The 17,333-nt window shown below is 45.0% G+C and overlaps 1 protein-coding gene across 1 annotated transcript in view; it reads right to left on the reverse strand.

The window, feature by feature from the left end:
- l(2)37Cb (lethal (2) 37Cb) overlaps positions 1-17,333 on the reverse strand; it is a 298,164-nt gene that overhangs the window by 215,440 nt on the left and 65,391 nt on the right. The window contains exon 6 of the mRNA XM_070529703.1: positions 8,800-8,929. Coding sequence (XP_070385804.1) covers positions 8,800-8,929 — 130 coding nt within the window. The remainder of the gene's footprint in view (positions 1-8,799; positions 8,930-17,333) is intronic.

Consider the following 17,333-nt stretch of genomic DNA (forward strand, 5'->3'; position numbering starts at 1 on the left):
GAAGCATTGATTGCGATGGCAAATTAAGCAACATAAGTGCGGCAGCAGCAGCGAGCGAATTGACCTTCATGCTGTTTCTCACTTCAACCTGAAGTCCAAAGCACAGGACATACGAAGCTACCGGCACTGAGTGCATTTTGTCCACGCTGCAGATCCCTTTCAAGATATGGCAGCTGCATCATAAGCAGCAGCCACCAGAGCAGAACCCCTCTCTCAAGCCTCACCCCCCCCACCCCCTTGCCTCACGCGCGAAAGAAGGCGGCATGTTTCCGCCTTGCCTTCCTCCCTTGCACCCACGAGATTGAGTCGCAATTGTCAGCTGACTCTCGCAAGTACCGTATTTACACGATTGTAAGTCGACCCCTTTTTTAAAATTTGAAAGTCTGAAGTTGGGGGGTCGACTTACAATCGAAACCAAAACATGGCCCCGCCAAAAAAAGCTATACAAACAAGAGCTACAACGTAGTTACAATTTTATGTTTGCTCTATGACCCTACCCGTATCTTTTTGCTATCCCGCGTGTTTGTTCGCTTTTCGGAAGGGTTTCTCAACATTTTTGAGAGTCTTGCAGTGCATGCAACACTCATGGGGGGGTGTCGATAGTTGATGGAAGCGCTGCTATTCCCATTTGCGGTGGCACCCTCAGAACGGCGGCGCTTGCGGGGGCCATCGGTAGTTCATGGAAGAGCAGCCGCCGCTCGCGGGTTTCTCTTTCTGTTTAAAGGCATTGGAATTGGTTTGACGAACTTTTTGACCCGTTCCACTCGACTGCCGGCTACGTGCTACTTCTATGCTTCCCCAGTCGTCATGAGTGCTGCAGGCCCACTAATCGTTCGGCACTCGTTCACAGCAGCGTTCAAGGGGGCTGCCATCCTTTACGCCGAAGAAACAAATCACTGCGCAGCGGGCCGCAATTTCGATGTTTCTAAATGGGTGGTGCGAGAGTGGCGACTGCAGCGAAGCGAAATTTTCACCCTGTGACGGCAAGTGACAAATTTCCCACGTGCCGAAGTCTGGACCCTGCTAGTAACAGCGCAAAATGTAGACAAGGGGCGAGACAAGAAGACACCACAAGCGCTGTGGTGTCTTCACAGCGCTTGTGGTGTCTTCTTGTCTCGTCCCTTGTCTACATTTTGCGCTGTTACTAGCAGGATGGAAAACCAACAAGCCCAAGCTGCTATTCTAGCGAAGTCTGGACGCTTTCCGGAGCTGTAGGCTAAGCTTGCGGCGTACTGTACGTCGCTGAAATGCGTGATCGGTCCCACTGAAGTGCGACGTGGTCATGAAACAAGCCCGGACCTTCGCCTTAATTTTAAGGTTCTGCTCCGCCGTGAATACAACGAGTGGCTGGCGGCAGAAGACTGCGAAATTACGCCAACCGGACCTGTCAAAAGAGCCTCCGTGATGGCTGCGTTTGGTTGGGTGCATTTGACGTGGGCTGCTGTTCTGCAAGATGTCCTGGTGCGGTCGTTTGCCAAATTTGAAATTTCGCTGGACCACGACGCGCTGTGGGACCGCAGCAACGATGACGATGGCAGCACTAGTGAAGACGAGTAGTGGAGTGACCATGTCAGCTACTAATAAATGTTCGTTATCGAATGCGCTCTCGGGTATGCTCTTTTTTTTTTTTTTTCGGTCAAGCGATAGGGGGGGGGGGGGGGGTCGACTTACATTCGAGTCGACTTACAATCGTGTAAATACGCTAAGTTGTCAGCCCGTGTCAACACTGCAAAAGTATGTTTTAAATGCTTGATCTTGGAAAAAATTGCCGCTATTTTCGTCTGCAGTAGCCAATAGTCCATTGCAACGCGGTCAGTTAAAAGCGAACTTCGTTCCATTCATAAAATAGGTAGAACTAAGGCTGAAATATGGTCCATTATATTTGAAAGACTGTTGTACGCAGGTCCGTTGTAACAATCATAGTCTGTACTGTTCTTGATCGCATGCACCTTGTGCATTTTCTTTACATGGGATCTAGCGGCCACAAAATTTATCATACGATCGCAGTTTGGCGATGTAGCGAACGTTGGTACCAAAAAACCGTGTTTTCCGGGAACATATGAACCAGTAAAAGATGAGCGTAACTCTATTGTGTCATTTTTGTGTTCTTGACTGTAAACGTTGGCGCCGGGAAAACGTACATGATGGGAATGTATCAACTAAGTTCTACTGTAATAATAATAATAACAAAAATGCCTATTCTTGTCAAAAGCAAACTGAGATTTTTTTTTTACTTAGTTTCATTCACTTAGATGAATTCAATTCATTAAGGTGAGTGTTACAAAAGAGAAGGGGGTTTTAAAAAATGTAATTGAATTGTGGGGTTTAATGTCCCTGAACTGCACAGTGGGTTACAAGGGCCATGGCAGAGGGTTACAGAATGATTTCGGCCACCTGGAGTTCTTTAAGGTTCACATAAATCTAAGTACATGAGCTTCTTGCATTTCGACCCCAATAAGTGCAGCTGCCATGACCAGGAACCGAACCTGCGACTTCATGGTCAGCAGAACACCATAGTAGCCACTATGCCATTGTAGCGGGTGAATGGGATTGTACAATCATAAGATGTCCAAAAAGCTGTATAGGTGGTTGCATAAGATAGCAATGCTCTTCAGAATTGAAGCAAGACACATCACTTACAGGGTCAATGGAGTGGTAAAGGGGGCTCTAGTCATTTGACGTATTGAGAATAAATTAGTAAAAACAAAGTACAGTAGAATCTCTATGATCTGAATCTCCCAAGATGGCATAAAAATGTATATCACCCAAACACTAAAAAAAAGTGAGAAATTAAGGGGGGGGGCGCGGCAATGAAATGGCCAACTTGCTCAAAATTTCAAATTTTTTATTTATTATTTCTTTTCGTAATCCTAACACTTTTCTTATCTCATGGTGAAATATTTGGACAAAATATGCAATAGAAATTGAGAAAATTGCACTTTCTTTTAGTGCGTTCATTTCAAGATTGGGAAGAAAATCTGGATTCTGGAGGTGCCCTTGCACAGCTGATCACGTGTGCATGGCTTTCCATTGATGCAGTGCTGCCACCTTGATATCGCAGTAAACACGAGAGATTTGACATTCAGACAGCCACCGTACTGCACTTCTCCATGCAGAAATAAAAGCAACAAAAGTGAGCACGAAAATGAAAAAGTTGCACCGTAATTTGTTACTGCAGTCACAGGACGCGAAGGAAGCACTGCTATTGGCTGGCACAAACTTGAATCACTGGCACACTTGTTTTGCACCCATTTTGGTAGCAGCGTGCTGCGTACTTTGCATGTTCTGAAGCTGAGATTTCAAAATCTGCTTGGTTACCTTGAGTTTCTTTTGCTGCTGTGTCCTAGCTGCTGCCTGATGGTTATAAGGAGATGATTCGCGCAAGGAAATTTGTTTACATTTCTTTGCGGTGGTAAAGCTTCTTCATATCATGTGTTCTGATCAGTGCAAATGTAGAAAAGTTACTAAATAGTAATCAGGCGGCGAAGATGAAAGAAGGCTATGAAATACAGAGATAAGGTTATCCATGGAAGCAAATGCCGCCGATCTTGCTGACACGGCAAGACTGGGTTGCGCGTGATTGCCAGCTCTGGATAAAGTTGCAAGTTGTTTGAAGATGGCGGACAAGTTCCGTGACGGCCGACAAGTTTTCTTTTCTCTTTCTTTTTTTTTTATTGGGGGGGGGGGGGTTAGGTGGAGTCATTTAGGTCGCCCTGACAATAGGACTGCAACTAGTGCATTGGCGCGACTGCCATGCCGGCCTGACAACAGCCAGGGTCTGGAAGTATTGGTGAAGCAAGGCCTCTTCGCCGGCTCCACCGGGGATCGCACAGTGGTTCAATTGTTCGCATCACCCGCCATGGCACAAAATGTGGTTTGCAACATTCGAAATATAGAACTTTGTAAGCTAATAGACTTGGGCGGGGACTTCTGAATAACTGGTATAAATCCTCAAATTTGTATCAGGCATGATTGTATCCCTGAGGTTCTACTGCACAACTAAAAAAAAAAAGGCGGGGTTAAACCAGGGGCCAGATTTTTATTAATCATATTATGAGAAGCCAACAAACAAAGACACCAAAGAAAACATGGAAATTACTTGTACTCACTAATTGAATTAAAGAAATTATAAATTAATGGCAATAAAAGTGGATGAAAAAACAACTTGCCGCAGGTGGGGAATGATCCCCTGTCTTCGCATTACATGTGCGCTGCTCTAACCAATTGAGCTACCACGGCACAATTTTCCCATCCACTTTCTCTGGTATTTTATGTTTTACTACTACAACTAACATTGGGAGTGTTAGCCAGCGCCAGCACTCACAAGCCTTGGCGGTGGACGTGGAATATCCTTTCTGCCACAGGCGTCACGAGTATGTGATCTTTCTTGGTGAAGGCAACTGGTCAATGAACTAGCACATGCTACCTGAAGGCATCAACGTTGCCGGATTCAAGACCTGGATTCAAGCTTAGTTGGTTAGAGCATCACACGCGCAATGCGAAGGTTGTGGGATCATTCCCCACCTGCAGCAAGTTGTCTTTTCATACACTTTCATTGCCATTAATTTATCATTTCTTTAATTCAATTAGTAAGCATAAGTACCGTATTTACACAATTGTAAGTCGACCCTCCCATATCGCGTGTGACAGGGGAAAAAAAAAAGAAGGGAATATGCACGGGCGCATTCCATAACGAAAATTTATTACTAGGTGTCATGGTCACTGGACTGCTCTCTTCACTTGTGCCATCGTCCTCCCTAGTGCTACCATCGTCATTGCTGCTACGGTCCCACAGCACGATGTCATTCAGTGAACTTCCGCATTTGCATACATATATAAGTCCACGCTGGTCCACGCTGAAAGCACCCAACCACACACAGCTGTCAGGGAGGCTCTTTTGACATGTACGGTTGGCGTAAGTTCGCGATCTGCTGCCAGCTACTCATTGTACTCACGGCGGAGCAGGTCCTTAAAAGGCGAAGATCCAGGCTTGTCTCATGACCATGTCGTACGTCACTGGCAGGGACCGATCACGCATTTCAGCGATGTACGCCACAAGCTTGGCCTCCAGCTCCGGAAAGCATCCCAACTTCGGCTCGCGCAAGCCTCTTCACTTGCCGTCACAAGTGAAAATTTTGCTTCGCTACAGTCTCCACTCTCGCACCACCCAATAAGAAACATCAAACTTGCAGTCCGCTGCACAGTTATTTGTTCCTTCAGCGTAAAGGATGGCAGCCTTCTTCAATGCTGCTGTGAACGAGCGCCGAATGTTTAGTGGACTCGGAGCACTCGTGACGACTGAGGAAGCACGGAAGTAGCATGTGGCCGGCAGTCAAATCGAACGCCTGAACCTCCTAAAGCGCTACAGGGAAAGAGAAACACATGAGCGGTGTCTGCTCTTCCATGAACTATCGATACTCCCCGTAAGTGCCACTGTTCTGATCACGACCTACTGAACTACAGACCTGCACAGATCTCCCTCCTCCAGCACGCCTGGTCTAGTTCGCCCCTTTTGCCGCTAGGGAAAGAACATACAAGCAGAGTGGCGCTAGTCATAACCTGTTCGCTGTCGTCTGCTTCTGCGATCTGTTCAGCGCTTGTCTTGCCATTTCGGCAGGCACAAAGCGCTTGTTTTGGCGGTAAATGAATAAATTCACAAATATACAAAAGAAGACAACTTTGCGAATGCTTTGCGTTTGAATAGTGAAACTAGAAGAGGATGAGCGGTGCAAGAAATGTAAACAACGAGCATAGGTGGCCGCTGCAATGCTAGATCAACGGCATAAATTTCCCTTTCCTAGCCTCCTTAAGAGACTGGAAAAATTGTGTAAAAAGATTCATAGGATAATCTAGCTTTCTTTAGTTGATTACAGACAGCCTAATGTCGTAGTTGACATTAGGATTTACTACTGTGTGCCGTAGTGAAAGGAAGATGATCTGGTAAAAGTATAGTAAAAGTATTCACTAGTAAGTCCTCCACCCGATATGTGCAATAGTCTGATCGATTCTGTTTCAACGGAAGGTGAGCATATCTTGTTTTTAATATTGTTGGATGTCTAGCTCAGTAGAAAGCTTGCAAAAAATTAAGCGATCCCAGTGCTTTAAAACGTACGTGCTGCAGTGCAGGCCTTAAAAATCGTGTCACGGAACTCTTTTCAAACTGTAAAGCTAGCTTTTCCGCGTAGTACGCGGCAGCATAACGGTGGTGCTGAAGATACGCACGCAGTGCAGCTGTGTGCGTAATTCACTTTTTGAACTCGTGACGCATTCACGGACAACTTTTAAGAGCTAAAATGAGTGGTAATCGTTCTGTCGTCGAACATTACGGTGGCTTCAAGTTTCTAAAGAGCGCAGACGCGAATTTTACAACGTGTACAATGAAACTGTTGGGTACGTTGCGAACTCTATACACAATGCGATTTATAATAATTTCCTTGAAAAAGGCAGTGGGGGCGGCTATTTGACGCTATTTTAGAGAGCAGCGGACTACATGCTCCGACAGTTTTTAGGTTCGGGGAGTCAACTTTTGGAGCCAAGTGACCGATCAAAGCCTTGTGACATCTCTGTCACTGTGTTAGCAAAAATCGTCAACTAGAGAAGCAGTTCGTCGCAACACAACAGCTGCCGTACTACTTACAACGCCGCACAACCGCCCACCGCGTAGCAGACGGATGGATGGATGGATGGATGTTATGAGCGTCCCCTTTGGAACGGGGCGGTGGCTTGCGCCACCAAGCTCTTGCTACTATGCTGCCTAATATCCTACCTAGGTTAACCCATGAGAAAAAAAAACACACTATGAACTACCACGTCCAAATTTTCTGATACCCTATTGCGAACTGTGCTTTTGTACGTCTCCGTCCTTTGTCGTTTCCCTACTTTTCTTCCACCAATCCTCCAATCGCCTCTTACTGATGTCTATTGCGGACCTGTTTGCTTTACCACTGCTCCCGCTGAATCCAAGGGCTTCAAGGAGGCCAGTGGTGCCTAAATCGACCGCTGGATAGATGTCTTCACATTCTAATAAAATATGCTCCGTCGTTTCCCTAGCTTTACCGCAGCAAGCACATGCTTCTTCTTCCTTCTTATATCTCGCTTTATACGTGCGTGTTCTAAGGCATCCCGATCTCGCTTCGAAAAGTAATGAGCTTCCCTTTGAGTTATCATAAATGGTTTCTTTCCTAATTTCGTTTTTTCCCCTTAAGTAGTTACTCATGGCAGGTTTCTTTTCCATTGCCGCCACCCATGAGATTAATTCAGCCTCTCTGACTTTCCGCTTGACCTTCTTTGTTGCTGTGTTGCCCACCCCACAGGCCGCATACTTGCTGGTAAGCTTCCTAGTTCTTTTCCTCCACTGTGAATCAATGTTTTGCCTGTACAGATACCTGAACACTCTCCCAGCCCAGCCTCTCCCAGACGAACAGGTTATAAAAGCGCCACCTACGGCAGTCGGTTGAACGAAAGTGGGCGCAAGCTGCTCCCATAGAAGCCCGATATCTGTGCAGGTCTGGAGTTCCAGTAGGTCGTGGTTCTCAGGGTGCCGCCGCAAATGGAACAGCAGCACTTCCATGAACTATCGACATCCCTCCACCCCCGTGAGTGCTGTGTGTGCTGTAAAACTAAAAAATGTTGAAAAAAAAAAAACCTTCCAAAAAGCAAACAAATATGCGGGATAGTAGAAAGCTACAGGTAGGACCGTAGAGCAAACATAAAATTGTAACTACATTCTAGCTCTCCTGATATCTTGTTGGTCTCGCTTTTTTTTGCGGTGCTATGTTTTGGTTTCGATTGCAAGTTGACACCCCCACTTCAGGTTTTCAAATATTTAAAGATAGATCGACTTACAATCGTGTAAATACGGTAATTTGCCCTATGTTTTCCTTGGTGTCTTTGTTTGTTGGCTTCTCATGATATGATTAATAATAATAAAAAATAAATTATGGGATTTTACGTGCCAAACCCGCTTTCTGATTATGAGGCACGTCGTAGTGGAGGACTCTGGAAATTTCGACCACCTGGGGTTCTTTAACGTGCGCCTAAATCTAAGCACACGGGTGTTTTCGCATTTCGCCCCCATCGAAATGCGGCCGCCGTGGCCGGGATTCGATTCCGCGACCTCGTGCTCAGCAGCCCAACACCCTAGTCACTGAGCAACCACGGCGGGTTGATTAATAATAAATCGGGTCCCTCAGTTAACCCCCTTTTCTTCTCATTCTTACATAACGAGGGTGTCGAATCCGGCAACAATGATGCCTTCAGGTAGCATGTGCAGGTTTATTGACCAGTTGCCTTCACCCAGAATGATCACATACTCGTAACGCCTGCAGCAGAAAGGATATTCCACATCCGCCACCAAGGTTTGTGAGTGGTGGCACTGGCTAACCCTCCCAAGGTTAGTTGTAGTAGTAAAACATAAATACCCTAGAAAGTGGATGGGGAAACCACACTGCAGTAGCTCAATTGGTTAGAGCATCACACATGTAATGCGAAGGTTGTGGGATCGTTCCCCACCTGTGGCAAGTTGTTTTTTCATCCACTTTCATTGCCATTAATTTATCATTTCTTTAATTCAATTACTAATTTCCCCATAACATAGAAAGCATATTTACAATGTGTGTAGATATAAGGATGCAATAAAATCACATAGCACATTTTATTGAGCCTGATTTGCTGCTCTATGTCTGCACCCTTGCCAGAACAAAATGTAAAATCTTGAAAACTTTAGCCAAGAGTAGGTAACGGTTTGTGAACAAAAGGTGCAACAGCCCTAAAGGCTTTACAAGCACCAGCAATACTTGCCTTGCCCTTGCGTTCCTGGGGCATGCGGTATCGTTGCACTTTCTCCAGCTCCCGAGCCTTGTCATGCTCTTTAGCCAGCTGCAGAACCTTCTGCTTGTACTCCAGCTCCTTGCACTCGCGATCGGTCAGTCTGCAGGGAAATATGCATAGGATCTTCCCCATCTGTTTCCCCAAAAAGTGCTCATTGCTTCCAGAATTTTTTTTCGAATAGTGTGTGGCTTTCACTAAATAGTTTCACAGCAAACACGTTCTCATAACCTTTTTTTAAAGGGCTTGGATAAGTTTTTAACTATAACAGCACTTGCACAATCATTGGACAATATGAACTGGCACTAACCAAGGGTGTGCAAATGTTTTTAAAATCCAGAAAAATGAATGACATACAATTTCTATTTGATTTGGTGCTCAAATCAAGTAGTTAACATTCAAAATATCGAACACTTATTGAACAGCATTCAAATAACCAGTACCGACAAATAGATAAGCGCTCAAAAAAGAAAAAAACTAAAGCAGTGAGGGGTTCGCTTTTCTTGTCTCCATCCTTGGACTACCCCAATATAACGCATAGTCCAGGATTTTATACAACTGTAGGTAGAGTACTTACCTTGGGGTGATCTTGCTGTCTAATGCTCATGCAGCACCTATGCTCATCTGTCACCAATTTGACATTATCATATGGAGCTCAGTTTATCTATCTCGTTCTATCACAGAGCTTTTCTGTGACCATGCTCTTAGCTTTGCTTGTGAAGCTGCAATTCTGCTGAGCATTTTGTTCATTTAATAGATAGCAACAAAAAATTTAGCAGAGACATTTAAGACTGCCTATGCGTGGAAATGCGAGAGCATTATAGTCCTTTTGATGAAATGCTTTCTTTTTCTGGGCGCTGCTCTTCTGCACAAGCTCTCACCTGCATTTTACTGCAATTCGGTAAGGCCAAATGAAGATGTGCCAAATGTCTCAATGCGCTCGCTTGCCTGCAAGCAGTTCATAATTCAAAGGACCGATCAGCGGCATTCAATTGGACATTAATGCCCATTTTATGCACTCAATTTATACACTCATGACGGGACGCCACCTCCTACCCAACAACGCACACTGTAGGCCACATGTTTAGTCAGTTAGATGGCTGCGATTTGACGTGCGCAATGACGCATACCCTATACAAACATTTAGTTAATCAGGACCATGGCGTCGGGGAAGCATGCTTGTCTCGCACCCCGGAGGCCCTGGTTTGATTCCTACCTGGAACGAAGTTTACCTAACATTATTTTCAAAACCATTAGTTTACTGTGTTCACAGGAACCTCACTGAGAAATTTTATGTCAATCTGAGCTTTTATAAGGGTCTTGAAATCGCAAAAGAAGGAAAAAAATGCTGATTTTCAAAAATCGCTATTTTGAAGTCTTCATTGTCCAAAGTATTACCCGACAAAGTATTACTGCTCAATTCTTTCTCTAAGTATTGAAAACATGGCAATTTGTAAGCATCGGTGGACCTGAATTCAACACCAAGCTCGAAAATTTGCCCTAATTTCAAGCCGCCAAAGCTCCGGACGATGCAAGGCAATCGCTGCCATCTTGGTCTCGTTTGAAAGCTGGTTTCCCGTGCTTCATTTTGGTGCCTTTCAAAATGACGAAGGCATTCTGGAAGTGACAGCATCGGTGCTGTTTTCAAGAGGTTCGATTCCGCAAAAGCGACGCTGATTGGGTGAAGTGCGCGCTTCTCCAAGGCGCAACCCTTTGATTGGCTCTGGCGCACACCTTCTCCACTTGCCGAGTCGGCGTGGCCGTGTGCTGATGGCATGGTGCATTTGCGTCGTCTGCGTGCGTCCGAGGCTTCTCTTCGTCATGCTGTGTTTCGCGCCCCGCAGCCTCTTTTCACATTGTTCATGTAAATGTTTTCATCATTAATTCACTCCCTTTTACCTTGCATTTTCATTCCTACATTTATTTGCCAGGCTGGCATGCCGTGTGTACGTGTGTGCTTTTGTGCCATGTATTTTGATGGCGCGGGACTCATGCTTGAAAGCAAGTATGCGAAAAGCGGTTGGAAAAAGGAGACATGCTTGTAATAAGATTACTGTATTGTCGAAAACAACTATGGCAGCTTCAGTGTCATCGCAAGCCACAGTATCACCTATCGATGTGGCTGCGCCACGGTCGTTGAGAACATCCACTTCGGTGTTGACGCAAGCCACAGTACCGCGGGCCACCGGGGCTGCGCCAAACTCATCGAGAACGTAAAGTTTGGTGTTGCCACAAGCTATTGTACCACAGATAAACACAGCTGTTCCAAGCTCCTCGAGACTGTCAACTTCGGCGTCGCCGGTGGGAGCAGCTGGACCAAGCTTGCGTGCACATTGCATCGACATGCCATTTTACATGGAGGCAGAGTGTGCGGAGCATGAAAAACGCGCAGACAACGCAAAGTCTTCCTTGACAAAAAAGTGTGCCCCTTTGCGGAAGTTCGAGCTTTTAGGCGTCAGCATGGTGAGTGACGACGATAATCACGGCACAGAGTACCTCATCGTGGACATGAAAGTTTTGCAGACGCTTTTCGCATCCACAATTTGCAGCAAGTGCGGGATGGCTACTATTAAACTCACAGAGTGCAATGAGAGACAGTACGGCCTAGCGGTGAGGCTGAAGTTGCGATTTCATGGAGTGGCACTTTTCGTCGCTACTTGTCACCTGAGCATCAAACATCACACCATTTGAGATCAACCTCAGGGCAATTAAGGGCATAAAAAGCATAGGAAAAGGGATGACTGCCCTCGCGGACTTTTGTGCCACCATGAACCTCTCTCATCAGGGCCTTCACCACAAGACCTTCAGGGGACACATGGAAACCATGGTGCGAGCTTGCCAGACAGTAGCTGCAGCCACAGAGGCACCAAGCATGGAAGTAGCCAGAACCATCTACTAGGACTTCCTCAACCCTCTAGGAAACGTGGACGTCATTTGTGATGGCACCTGGAAAACCCAAGGCCACAATTCTAACATAGCTGTGGGGTGCATTATTGAACTTTACACAGGCCTGGTGCTGGACCATGTTGTCCATTTCTCGGTATTGTTGTGGCTGCCAAGGAGCACCTGACCCCAATGATGATGGCTACGGTGACCGGGCTATGACCCACAAGTGCCAAAAAAACATTGACTGCAGTGCGGGACGGATGTAGATGGAAGCAGCACTGATCCTGTTCAGGCGGTCCCTGCAGAAGAATGGGCTGCGCTACACAACGATTCGGTCTGATGGCGATAGCCGCACTTTTCATGCACTGACTCAAGACAGCACCTACGGATACTTCGAGATTGAAAAAATGACTGTCTGAACCATGTTCATAAAAGAATGGGGACACCCTTTTGCACCTTGGTGGGGAATAAAAAATTCCAAGGAGAGCCTCTTGGTGGGAAGGGGAGACTTACCCAGGATAAAATAAAAAAAGGTAAACTATTAAGTGAATGCTCTGAGGAGCCACAGGCATGACGTTCCTGCAATGCAGAAGGCAGTGCAGGCCACACTGTTGCACATGACTTCAACGGGTGAATCCCCTGATCAGTCATTGTCCTGAAGGTGATGACTCCTGGTGCTTTTTCAACTGCACCCTGGCCAACCAAGAGGAGCCACAACCGCATAAAAACCCTCTGCCAAGGTTTATTCGCAGCGCACTACAGCCAGTCTTTGCGAGGCTAGGTAACCAGGCCCTCTTACAATGCTGCAGTGATGCCATTGACACAGAATGCCATTGAGTGCCTGCACTCTGTGATTTGGACCCAAAGCTCCAAAAACAGTCATGACTCATTGCTGGCTGTGGAAAAGGCTGTTGCTGAAGCAGCACCACGCTACAATTAAGGAATGACACAAACTAGCAAGGCTGTTGCAGTGCAGCTTGGATATAGCCCTGGCAGCTCCCTCATTCGAAGAAGCCTTAAGAAGGAAAAACAAAGGCTCTACAGGTCTAACAAGGGTGACGAAGAGACTGAAAAGTTAAAGAGAATGGCCAAGAAGCACAAGCCTGACAGGACGCAAGACTATTGCTTAGGTCTTGTGTGAACTTGTGGGAGCATTTGAAAACTTGAAAGTGACTTTGTGGGTGTGTTTTTTCGTCAAGTGCCTTTGCCTTATGAAAGGTTTGATAAAGTTTCCATGAAATGATTTTATTAAATATGGTGTTCTTGTGCTCAGCAACACCTGGGCAACATGCTAGAGCCTAAAAGGTTTCCATATGTTCAATAGACAAAAGCGGTAATAGCATTTAAACTTTAATGCAATTTTCTCAACTTTCTTTTTTCCGTCAACTGCTTTTGCCTTACGGAAGTTTTGATAATGTTTTCATCAACTGATTTCAGTGAACTAGGTATCATTTGTTTTAGTAATATCTCAGCTACATCCTAAAGCTTTCCGTTTTTTCTTAAATGTGATAGATTATTTAGATCAAATGTAGAGTAATTACTGCCACATTGTTTTTTCTTCCCAACTTTGGTATTTATTTGTGATAATCACAATTACTTTATTGGTATCTGCCTAACCTTAGCATGTGCAGTGGGCCTTTGGAAATGTCTGTATGTTGCTAAAAACACTTTATTTTAATGAAAAATTACTACAAAGGCCCGTAAGAAATGACCTAATTAGGAATATTGTATGCTATGAGATATTTGAAATCTAGATACATATTTGCGATCAGCATTCTACAGTACATCTGCATAGAAAATTTAAGCAACATATGTTTAAAAATAAAAATAAAAGTTTTCATGACCCTCATCCCCCTTTTTACTCTTTGCTGTCAGCCATTTTTGCTACCATCGCTGAGTAGACCATAAATGTGATCGCTTTGGTGCAAACAAGGCAGGACGGAAGTGAACAAGGGGAGCACCCCTTATTCCCATGTGTTCTTCCCTGTTTGCGCCAAAGCGATCGTATTTATGGTCTATTCAGCAATAATATGAACTGACGAAAACAGCAACATGCACTTTTGCCGCCATCATTTGGCCACGCCGCTAACTACAATGCTGGATTTTCATGTAATGGGGCCTATAATGCTTTTGCATTACTAGCACCTTGAATAATTTATTAGCCAGGTGCCACCTAATCTTGGAGATCATGGCCAGCAGCCACGAGTTCTCAGTCATGCATAACTTCCAGCAAGTGATAATAGTGACAGTTTTTATTTATAATATCGTATTTATTTGAATCTAGGCCAATATTTTTTTTTTTCAAATAATCATATGCAAACTCAAGGGTCAGCTCAGGTTCTAAGGTTTTAAAAAACGTGCTAGGTTGTAATTTAAAATGATAAATATGGTGCATAGCTAGCGCCATCTAGAAAAGTCAGTATCGCAGCCGCTATTAGCCATGCCAGTAGCCAATTGAAGTACACGAGTGATGTCACTTTTTTTACCTGTGCCGTACCAGCATGCGGCGTGGCCCATAGCATGGTGTTATCGTAATGTAGGGTGCCTACCAAGTTGACATTTTCAAATTCCCCGAGTTTTCCAGGTTTTCCATTACTGCTTTTGCAAACCTTCCCAAGTGACACAAAACTTTGCATGCATTATGTCAAGACAGGCTGACATCACGTTGCCCAATGCTGTCACTCCCTAGTTAAAAAATGAAGAAAAAAAATGACTTAATCATGTGAAATAGTGACTTAATCAGGGTTCGTACAAGCTATACAGAAAAAAAATCAAGAATATTCAAGGACTTTCAAGGCACTTCTAGGAGGTTTTTAAGGATCTATTACGAAGCTGTATTCCGTAGTTTTGCAACACAAAAGTATTTTTTAAAAATTAATATTTTTTTGCACTCAATGTGGAATAGCATATCTGTCAAGACGCACCAAGAAAAGTTCAAGAGACCTCCTGAAGCTTTGCCTCTCTCTTTGTTCAGGTTTAACAATTGCTCAGCCTTAGCCTTTGCCGCTTTTCTCATAGAATTTGATTTGAATATGTAAGTGGGGTCATTGGCTGCTTCCGCCTTTTCAGCATAGTCATCTGCTGATGCAGTCAGGTCGCTAACGGCTGCTTCCAGTATCTTCCTTTTTTTTATTGAGACTGTCAAGCTGGTCCTCAGCACAGAGCTTTTTTGACTGCTTGACACATTTTTGTTCCTGCCTTTTTTTGGGCTTCCAAGTAAGCACTATAATGATGCCTTGCAGCTGATACGGCTGTCCTCAAATATTTTGTGATGACAATGTTAAAGAAAAAACCTGCTTTTTCCACTGCACCGCACACAATTCATTGCGAGATGTAAGAGAGGCCTTTCAAGTTCTCTGCAGAGATCTGTCGGTTTATACTAAAGCCTCTCTCAACAGTTGCCTGACAATGGCTTAGCACAAGCAAAGACTTTACAACTTTCCACAGCTCTGTATCAAAAGCATTGAACTGCAAAAGTTCACTAAAAAAGGTGTCCAGACTGGTGGCTTTCTTGAAAAGTCACAGTTGATGTTTTTCTTGTAACAGCTCCGTGTACTCTGCAAGTACAGAGTCTCGATGCTGATCTGTCAGCCTCCCTGCTGCAATGAGTGATTCCAACACTTTCTTGAGGCCTACCAGGCACTTATGTAAGTGAGGAAAGGCCTCTAACCACTGGGAACCTCAAAGGGCTCTTCTCAAGGACCTTCTTCGTCACTGCGACTAGGAACTGCTTACACTGCATCTTGAACTGAAATATATCTTTTGCACTTGCATTGACCTTCACGATTTGTTCGACTGTGTGAACAACGTCCACTTTTTCCTGTGGTGTATGATTCTTTGAGTCCTCTATATCAATTTGCAGCAGGCCAGTGATCCCCGTTGCTGAAAACAATGTCGAACACTTGATAAATTTTGTCATTAACTTTCTGACTATCATCTCCAAGCCGCTCGCCAGGAGAAATAACATCGGTTTGTCTGTTTGGTATTCCATTAGGAATGGCTTCAGTGTGGCAGCAACACTAAGAGCAAAGTTCAGCTTTGCCACTACTAGTGTGTCCCGAATGAATTCAGCAATGTTCTGAAAAGACACACTTCCGCAGACTCACTTGCTTCTTCCTTGCAGATTCTAAACTTCTGCACATCACTCCAGAGTTTGAGAGCTCTTTCGATGATAGCCACATTATCAACCCTGCGATGGGCAACATATTTCAGAGGAAATACTGCCTTCCCAGTGACTGCTGAAAAATCATGCCTCCTTGCTGGGGCATCCTCAAACATTGCACTCGGACTGGACAAAAGGGTGTCGAGTCCCCACTTGCTCGCTATGACGCCTGCCTTGTAGGCATTGTGCACAGTGTGGAGGCTACAAGTACCCAAGACAGTGGACTTGAAAGTTTTCCTGTAGGTGAGATTGCAGCATCTTGAAGAACTTGAGGTTCACGTTGGGTCCGTCCAGTGAGATTTGAAGAATCTTCGCCAGTGGCAACGGCTCTAGTGCACTCAAAAGTTGGTCTTGAATATCCTCAGCCGTTGCGTGCCCCATGAAAACAGATGTGTAGTACTTAGCTATCACATTTTTGGACGAGTCCGAAAATCTTATGTGCACGTCCATTTGCTTCTCCTGCAGGCACTCGTTAGCAGATTTATCAAAAAGTACGACATAGTTTTCGCACCTCTCTATATCTTGTTGCAGCGATGATAGAAAAAAAGGCCCGAGGCCATGGCAGGTCATGTAAGCACATTTCTTCTCACCACCTGAGAAGCCTTTAGTGATCGCGGTATCAGAAAACATGCATTTAAACAACCTGCCTGTTTTCAACGACGATCTGTAGGAGCAGTGGGAAGTGACTAACTTCAGCGTTCATCAAATTTCCGCATCTGTCACCAGCTAGTTTACCTTGCACGCGCTGTTGATGTCAGCTGACTGGGACGAAGTACCTACAGGTCGCACACTAGCGCTAGTGGAAAAATACTCGCACACCAAACCTGCCGCTGCATTCTTCATGTGGCTTTTCAGTACAGACTCGCCCATGGCAACCAGGTCGAAGCACTTCCCGCATGGTTTGCATTTTGCTCGATGTGGATTTGTTGCATCCAGTGCCACCCAATCCTTGTAGGCGCTGCTACTGAGCCACGCGCTTTGAAATTTACACTTACCAGGCATTTCTGTGCATTGCAGGATTGCTGCACTCCCACGCAAAGAACAGTCTGAATGCACGGCTGCCCAAAGAGTCAAACGTCAACGTACCACGTGCAACACAAAACCATGAGACACTGAATCAACGACCGGTGATGTCGATGGCAATATGGCCGCACACTTTTGAACGAGCGATCACGCCACCTCAATGTGGCCAGCTATCTAACGGGCTCCACTAAACTTGTGAAACTTTCAAGAAATTTTTTTTAACGGTCAGTAGAAAACTATGCACCGTGGAAATAAACATTTTTACATTTTATGCATGGGTTTCGCACCAATTTTTCTTTGTGTGTATCGCGATTTCCATCTCGCGCAAGATTTTTCAAGGACTTTCAAGCGTAAAAAAAAAATTAAGCACTTTCAAGGGCCTTGAAAATGCGATTTCCAAATTCAAGGGTTTTCAAGGGTTTCAAGGACCTGTGCG

The sequence above is a fragment of the Dermacentor albipictus genome, unplaced genomic scaffold (assembly GCF_038994185.2).
Source record: "Dermacentor albipictus isolate Rhodes 1998 colony unplaced genomic scaffold, USDA_Dalb.pri_finalv2 scaffold_28, whole genome shotgun sequence".
NCBI classification, from domain to species: domain Eukaryota; kingdom Metazoa; phylum Arthropoda; class Arachnida; order Ixodida; family Ixodidae; genus Dermacentor; species Dermacentor albipictus.